Source organism: Myotis daubentonii, chromosome 12 (genome assembly GCF_963259705.1).
Source record: "Myotis daubentonii chromosome 12, mMyoDau2.1, whole genome shotgun sequence".
In the NCBI taxonomy this organism is placed as follows: Eukaryota; Metazoa; Chordata; class Mammalia; order Chiroptera; family Vespertilionidae; genus Myotis; species Myotis daubentonii.
Window position 1 is genome coordinate 10,257,953 of NC_081851.1, and position 8,685 is coordinate 10,266,637.

Sequence of the window (8,685 nt, forward strand, 5' to 3'; positions counted from 1 at the left end):
CAGCCGGACCACACCTGTGCACGAATTCATGCACCTAGCCTTTAGGCGAGAAATAAGGGACTATGCAATTATATGTATTTTAAGTTACATGCTAATAGAATTGATGCCCTAGAAGTAATGTTCAGAGAAGATAGAAATGAGAAAGTTGTGGGGTGGGTTTGTTTTCTTCAGAATAACTTTTATTATATAACAAGGAACAAAGTAAATTTGATTCTTTTAACTCAGGATTTTATCTGGGATTCCTGAGTAGAGAGATGAATTGTGAAATATTTTCAAGCCATGTACCAGTTTTTAATCAGATTAATTTAAATCAATAGCTATATAATTACTTTTTATTATTACCCTTTGGATATTTTTTCATCTACTTATAAATTTAGGATTGTGCCTCAGTGTATACCAATTTCTCAACTATCTAGATTCTTCTTAATGGTTCTTTCTTACCTGGACTACTCTAGTGATATATCTTGAATAAATTATAGTATTTTTTCCAAGAAAAAGAGAAATAAACCTTCCTCTCAGCAAAACATTCTAAATATCAGAAATACCAGTGACCCTGGCCTGTGTGGCTCAGGTATTTGGAGTGTTGTCCTGTACCCCAAAAGGTTGCAGGTTCAACTCCCAGTCAGGGCATGTACACGAGGTAACCAATTGATGTTTCTCACATCAGTGTTTCTCTCTCTCACCCCCTCTACCTTCCTCTCTAAACATCTCTTCCAGTGAGGATTTTTAAAAAAGAAAAAGAAAATCCCTGATCGGTGTGGCTCAGTTGGCTCAATTGGTTGGGTATTGTCCCATGTACCAAAAGGTTGCTGGTTAAGTTCCTACTCAGGACATGTGCCTTAATCCCCAGGAGGGAGTATGCCCAAGGCAGCTGATCAATGTTTCTCTCTCATCGATGTTTCTCTTTCTCCCCTCCCCCTTCCTCTCCAAAAATCAATAAAAATATATTTTAAAAAGAAATATTAGTGTTTCTTCACAATGGATTGATTAAAAAGGATGAAAATACAGCAATGGATTCATCCAGAAGTATGAACACTTAGTGCACAATATGGCTTTTGTAAATGGTGAGAATGTGAACCGTTTATAAAGTCATGTGCTGTAGTGAACTTAACCGCATTTCTGGTGCTGTGCTTTAGAGAACAGCTGATGTTCCCTTTTCACTTCCTGGACCGACTGGGAAAGCACGATGTGACCTGCACCGTCTCCGGGGGCGGGAGGTCGGCGCAGGCTGGAGCCATCCGCTTGGCAATGGCCAGAGCTTTGTGCAGTTTCGTCACTGAGGAAGAGGTCGAGTGGATGAGACAAGGTATGCATTGCTGGCGGAGGGAAGTGTTTCTTTTATTCTTGTGCTACTTACCTGAACTCAGTGAGAAAACAGTTCACTGTGCAGTATTGCAATTCGTTGCCTTCTCTTTTCCTGCCCCAGAGCTATAGCATCGTTACTCAGTTTTGATTTCCACAAAATGAACTTGAGTTGGGAAAAGAAAAGGGAGGCATTGCCAGCATCAGAGGAAATTTATTTGGATCTCAAGGCATAACCAGTTTATCCAGTGCTGCTCAGTTGTATTTAGCAGATGGATTGGTTGTTTTTGTTTTATCATGGAAAGTTATAATAATTATTTCATTTAATGGTGAAGCCCTTAAGGTATGTATTTCTTTCCAAAATTATTGAAGATTTCCATTTTTCCATGGTGATGTTAAGTTCGAATTTCATCTTGTCTCCCTTCATGTAACCCATGACATAGTCGTGGATACAAGTGTGAGAATGAATATGCACTAGACTTGTTCGTGAGGGCTCTGCTTTGACATTTACAATCAATCAGGTGGCTCTGGCGGAAGATTTTCCTTACGCTGTTTGTGACAGTGCTGCGGGTGCTGCGGCTCCTCACTCACCACCTCCCCCAGCCCCTGGCTCCCGGAGCAGTGCTGCAGACAAGCGCCACCTACGGCTGAGCCTCGTTAAATGTGTCAGCCTCTTCACAATCCATTTGTTCATAAACAGTTCACCATTTTGTGAAGTTCATATCTGGTCATTAAAATCATTTTATAGGATCTTAACAATTCTGCTAGTTTGAGTTACTGTGCATATTGAAAAGTAATAAAGCATTATCACTTATAATTGTCTGCATTTTGTTCAAAATATTTTTAATTCCCTGCCATTTAAATACAAGTAAATTGCAAAAGCTATGGGTACATGATAAGCACTTGAAGTTTTCCTTTGCTGGACGGTCATTACAAGACCCCTCATGAAATACTTAAGCACGTACTAGTGTTGGAAGAGTTTAAAAAAAGACACAGTGAAACACTGTGGTCTGTTTATATATTTATAAATGCTTTCTTATTGCCGTAAGTTTTGAAATCTGTGGTCTTTGCTGATATACTGACTGCGTCCACGTCAGGTCCTCATTGGCCGTGCACTACGAGGGGCTCCTTAACTGTAGGGGAAGCATATTGCTCCTGGAGACTGACAGGGAGCGTGGAAGCCTTTAATTCACACAGACTGTTCTTCTGGGATAAACTGCTTATCATGAGAATGCAACCCTAAAACTCACTCTGTAGATTCTGAAACAAAATACCAGGGATATTATGATAACATAAATTAGAATAAGATTTTTTTTCCTTAAATATGTTCAGTAAATCATATTTTAAGTATATGTATATTCTTGTATACTAGTAGTATCTGGTGTCCACATACCTCCTACTTCCCTGTGTAAGTGTTTCTTCTCTGCCTCTTGTCAACCTCCCACACAAGAGCAGCTTTCGCGTAAGTTAAACAGTTTTGAAAACCTGAAAGGAGTCAGTCCTCACTCGATAAGGAAAGCAGACCAAATAATGTAGCTGGTGTTTGGGAAAATATCCTGAAAGAGTGCATTTCCCATGGTTTGTCACAGCTTCTCTCTCTGTGCTGCAGCTGGACTGCTCACGTCTGATCCGCGCGTCCGCGAACGGAAGAAGCCGGGCCAGGAGGGAGCCCGCAGGAAGTTTACCTGGAAGAAGCGCTGAGTGTTGCCGGGAAAGGAGGGGGCGCGTGCACCTGCGTGTGGCAAACACACATCAATAAGTGCCGGCCAGTGGGAAGGCCACAGTCAGACACTGGGCTGTGAGAGCTTATTTTCAAATGCTACCTTTTAAAAATGTTAGCTTCTGCCCTAACTGGTTTGGCTCGGTGGATAGAGCGTCGGCCTGCAGACTGAAAGGTCCCAGGTTTGATTCCGGTCAAGGGCATGTACCTGGGTTGTGGGCACATCCCCAGTAGCAGGTGTGCAGGAGGCGGCTGATCGGTGTTTCTCTCTCATCGATGTTTCTAACTCTCTATCCCTCTCCCTTCCTCTCTGTAAAAAATCAATAAAATATATTTTGAAAAATAAAAATGTTAGCTTCAGTCTGCTGCTTTATTTTTGTAAACTTTTCCAGAGGTAGTTTTAGAAGAAGTATAAATTCATAGAATCTTGGCATATCGACCGGAGGGAACATTGAACAAATCCCCATGGAGTAACCTCGTTTTGTGGACAAGAAAGCCCAGGCCCATTGAAGGTGAAGCGCATTGCAGTTCCTGGTGGGACTGGGCTTGAGCTCGCCTCTCCTGACTTGTTTGCCCGCATGGCAGTGGCCCACAGTTTTCACACTGAGGGGCGAGCTTGTTCAGGAGCAGAGGGAAGCTAGGAGCTCAGGAGCGGAGACGCGAGCTGCCCGGAAGCTGTTGAAGGCAACCAGCCAGTTTCCCCACCCCTCACCCCTGGCAGGACCATCCTCCTCTGCGTCTGACTGTTGTTTTTTTAATACAGTCTACATATAATTGATACCATGCAGGTTTTGTCTTTGTCTGTCTGGCTTATTTCACTTTGCACAATGCCCTCCAAGTTGGGTACAAACTTTCAGTTATAAGGCGAGTTAATTCTGAGGCTCTCATATAGAGAATGGTCACTGTAGTTAATACTACGTGGTATTGAAATTTGTTCCGAGGGTAGATCTTTAAGCCTCTCACACACAAAAAAAGGATAACTATGAAACGATGGGCGTGCGGATTAACTCGAGGGGCGGGGCTCCTTTCACACTTTATACCTATGTCAAACTGTCACACTGCACTTCAGATATGTTACCATTTTATTGGTTAGCCAGCCTTCCGTAAGGCTGGGAAACAGACAGTGAGCCTGCCCCCGAGGCGGGAGCACTGGGGACAGCCAGAGGGCCGCGGGACTGCAGGAGCAGGCACTGGTGAGGTAGGAGCTGCCGTGAGCAGCGTGAGATGACAGCAGTGCCCGCTGGCCGCAGCCGGCACCTGCCCCTCAGAGTGGCTACTCCGCACAGTGTCCTGGTGTGGACGTCAGGCACATGGTCACTTGTAGCTTTAGGAGATGTGTGAAACATTGAAATACTTTCCAGAGTGTTCTGTATGTGGGGTTTTTGCTGGCTTCTGTCGATTCATTGCTTTTACATATGCCCAGAACCACTGGCTTAAGGAGGGTTTTTTTGTTGTGTGTGTGTGTGTGTGTGTTGTTTTTTTTTAAGGAAAATAAGCCTGATTTTGGGGTGCAACAGTGACTCCAGCAGGGAAAGCAGAGCAGGTGTGGGTAGGACGCTGTGATGAGAGGGCCTGCACCCGGCAGGAGTGGCGAGCAAGGGCCTTGGTAATGGCCTTTATCTTAAGCTGGCATGTGGGCGTCCACTCGTTATACCCTCCCCGTGGGGTTTATACGGTCTTTATTATGTGCTGTTGTAGGATACACAAAAATAAAAGGCCATCCGCGGACCACACGGAGGTTCAGAGCAGTCTCTGGAGGCCATGGGCAGGCTGACCTCCCTGCACCTTGACTGCTCACAGGAAGTGGGGAGAATGGCAGCGCCTCTCCAAGGCTGACAAGCATCCCGTAAATCCAGGTGAGCAGCACAGCCCGCAGGAAGTGCTCTGTAAAGGTTGGTGTGGGTTCTCATAAAAATTTCCCTCCTTGTCCCTGTCATTTGGTTAAACAGAAGTGGACAGCAGTCAAGAGTTTGGCGAGGGAGGGAATACGATGGTGAACAGGCGGTTCCCTTGAAAGTGAATGGCAGCCGGTCCCTGTGTTCTCTTCAGGTAGCACTGACTTCATTGACTGGACAGCAGGGAAACAAAGCATGATGGGAATGTGGCCATACTGTGACGTCATGGACCCAGTGTCTCCACATCTATTAGAATCTGTAGGTGGGCTTGATGCAGGGAGCCCCCCCAGATCTGTGCCCAGCCTCTCACAGCCAGCAGACCAGAGGCAGCGGCCAGCGGGGACTTACAGACAGAACAAGGAGGGGTCAGTGCGCTGTCCCTCACAGATACTGGAGTCAGGTGCCGCCAGCAGAAAGGCCGTGGCACATTCCACAGAATTCGCAGGCCAGAGACCAGAAGTAAGTCATCAGTAAATGGTCTCTCAGCATTGCCGCCACCTTTGGTGAATGACTGTGGGCTACAGAACTTTCTCTTATTCTGAGCCTTTGGTCAAAACACAATAAACTCATGGCTAAAAATTGAAAGTAGTATTTGAACACCATGCTATAGAAACTACTGTACTTCAACACTGAGCAAAATCTTATCAAAGAATTTTCAGAACCGACAGCCCTTGGCACACAGCTGTTCCCAGTGTTGACCCAAAAAGTCAAAACTGCTTCAAGGAGACAGTGAGCGCCGACCACAGGCAGTGTTTGGAGAGCCAGTTCATTCTTTTCAACAGCCCCTCCGGCTTATCAGGCCCTTTTCCTCCTGAGAAGGCCATGCCCATTGACTCCCCTGGGTCTGCGTGCGAGCGGGATTTTCTCCCTGCAGCATGGTTGCCTGGTCGGAGTTCGTTCTCTCTCCTAGGGCTGCTCCTCGATTTGCTTCCCTTCACCTTGACTTGCCTGCCAGACTGACGAAGGTTAGGTAGCTGTAGCTGTAGCCTGACAGCCTGGGAGGCTTTCTCTGTAGACACCTTTGCAAAAAAATGCCCATGCTAGAGGCCATATGCAGTCATCAGCACTAGTCTTCTTTCAAAATGTTTTCAAAAATTTGAAATACAGGAAAATTCTAATCCACGGTGGAGTAACAGAATTGGCTAAAAGCAAAGGGCTCTTGCCTGGGGAGACATTACAGAGGGAGAATCCAACGACAACAGCAACGCCGAGGGCTCCACAGCCCCGACGTCCACCCAGGGCCCGGTGCAGTGCACCACCAGGAAGAATTCCTGTGCAGTTTGTCACAATAGGACAGATTCAAAATGTTATGGTCAAGTTACTTAATTTCTGTGTTCTTGCTCCTACTCTAAAAATACTTATTTGAAAAGCATAGGGGATTATACTTTATACCTATATACAAGTAGGTCCTCACTTAATGTCCTCAACAGGCTCCACAACTTTCAGCAAAATGACATAGCAAACCCCTTGTTACACAGGCTAATTGCTATCAACCAGAGCTAAGTTCCTAGGGCACCTCATCAACATAATGAAATGACTGAACTTAACCTTATTTGAGGGCCTTGGTAGAAGCCTAACTGCCTGGGAGGCATCACTTCCCTTGTCTCGAAGCACCAGAATTCTCTCCCTCCTCTCTCCTCCCCACCAGCCCACTTCCGGCACTTGGGATCCAAGTGGAAGAATGGGTGGTACCCTGGGCCCGGGGCAGCGCACCACCACTGTCCTCCCTCGTCTCCACACGCTGCTTCTCCCAGACCCGTGGTTGGCACACCCAGCTTGTGAGCCACATGCAGTTCTTTGGCCCCTTGAGTGTGGCTCTTCCACAAAATACCACGTGCGGGCGCGCACGTACAGTGCGATTGAAACTTCGTGGCCCATGCGCAGAAGTCGGTATTTTGTGGAAGAGCCGGTATTTTACTGAGCCACAAGCAAGGTACTGTTACTCTGCTCACAGCGCTTGGAACCCAGCAGACTGTTTAGGCACAGCCCAAGGCTTCAGTACCACAATGAGATGAGCAGTAACAGCCACGTACAGGGTGTAATAAGTAAATCTCCTTATTTTCCTGAAGTTAGAAAAAGTAAATTTAAAACTTTAAGCACTGGACAGTTACATCACCTTCTATACTTTTAATCTAACCAGCAGAGCGACTCCTGGCCTTGCTATTAAGGTGGAGAGAACTCCCGAAGGAGTGCAGGGCCCACCGACGTTTGTCCCTTCCGGGTGGACTTCTAACCCACAAAACTGGGGCTGTTGTCAGCCACTAAGCTCGTGGCACAGCAGCCACAGGTGACTGACAGTGTGCGGAGCCCATGTTATTGTCACTCCACCAGTCAGAGAGAGTGAGGCCGGGCTGGTGGAGAACAGCGTGCCAGCAGGGTCCCAGGCTGCTGCTCAGGTGCATCAGGCAAGGACGTCTGGAAAAGGTCTGTGTACACTGACCTGCCCAAAGAAGCAGGGAGACAGCCTTCTCTGAGGGCTTTTCTGTGGCTAGTGGCCAGTGCAAGAGCTTGTGGGTAATCTTACACCTCCCAATGGCTCTGTTCACATAAATACTTTTCTTTATATATTTTTTTCTTTGTAGACTACATGAATTTAATACAGGACAACATTTGAAATATAACATGTTTTCACAAAAACAAAAAAGTTGCAAATTTATATGTACCAAAACGTGAAACACCATTGGCAATGACGACAGTAGATAGTGCAGTGTTTGTGACATGGGGTATCAGAGAAAGCATTTCCTGGCATCCTCCTGCAGCTGACCCATCACACCTTAGCCTGCTGACTTTAACTACAGTGGTCGTACTGTACTTCCCTGAGAGAATGCCCTCGCTTGTTGCCCCGAAATATGGGATGCTGGGGCATTATGTCAACTACTTCCTCTCAAGTGATTTGGGGGACAGTCCTTGTACTGTTACTGCAGGTGGTGGGAACAGAGGCACCAGTGGGGCAGACCGACCTGGCTTCCACAACCTCGGTGCTGGGCTCTGGCTGGGAAGGCATTCAGAGCCGAGACCCAACTCTAAGAGAACAGTTATTTGGTAAATCACAGAGGCAGAAAAGGTAATTCCTAGACGCAATGGGCTGAGGAAACAAGTTACAGCGGCAAAGGAAGGGTCCTTGGAGCTTGGGAGTGAGGGAGGCCAAGGTGACCCGCCTCCGGGAGCCGGAGGAGGAGGAGGAAGGAGAAGGGAAAGGTGCGGGCGTGCTCCTGGGAGGGAGAGGCACTGGGTCCTCGGTCCCAAGGGCTTTAGGGTGGAGGCGCTGGGGGAGGTCCCAGGGAAGATCGCAATCGAACAGTCAGCAGCTTTCCAGGTGTCCTCTCTGGGCTGGGGTCTCCGCTGGCTGATCGGCCAGCGCCAGGGCAGGGGGCACTTCCCAGAGCAGCTGGGCCTGAGGCCGCTGTGGCTGGTTTTGTTGCTTTTCTGGGCCTGGCGCTGAAATACAACTGAGGCCTGGATTTATCTCCAGGGAGGAAAGGTCAGGGGGTTAGACCACAAAGGTTAGGGGAGGAAGGTCACCCTGGGGGTGAGACCCACCCTACAGTTGTCCTTTAACTCCACATCTTCTCAGTATTTGCACTTTCGAAGAATGGGTAAACTCAGTGTTTTATAGGGTTGCGTACTGTTTGCCCAGATGTAAATATAACCTTATATTCTTTATGAATAGATTTATCCCGTAAGACATTTTCAGAAAGCGATTCTGTGATGTGTGAATTTGAAGTTAAAAACAAAAATACGAAAGTTTTCCTCAACACGTATTACTCC

At 47.0% G+C, this 8,685-nt stretch overlaps 1 protein-coding gene across 2 annotated transcripts in view; it reads left to right on the plus strand.

The window, feature by feature from the left end:
• Window positions 1-3,382, plus strand: part of MRPS9 (mitochondrial ribosomal protein S9) — a 70,354-nt gene extending 66,972 nt beyond the window's left edge. The window contains exons 10-11 of one of the 2 annotated variants that reach the window (XM_059658934.1): window positions 1,137-1,306; window positions 2,892-3,382. In XM_059658934.1, the coding sequence (XP_059514917.1) occupies window positions 1,137-1,306; window positions 2,892-3,061 (340 nt within the window). In that variant the 3' untranslated portion in view covers window positions 3,062-3,382. The remainder of the gene's footprint in view (window positions 1-1,136; window positions 1,307-2,891) is intronic. The other variant, XM_059658935.1, reaches the window with a different exon arrangement.
• Window positions 3,383-8,685: the final 5,303 nt, after the last annotated feature.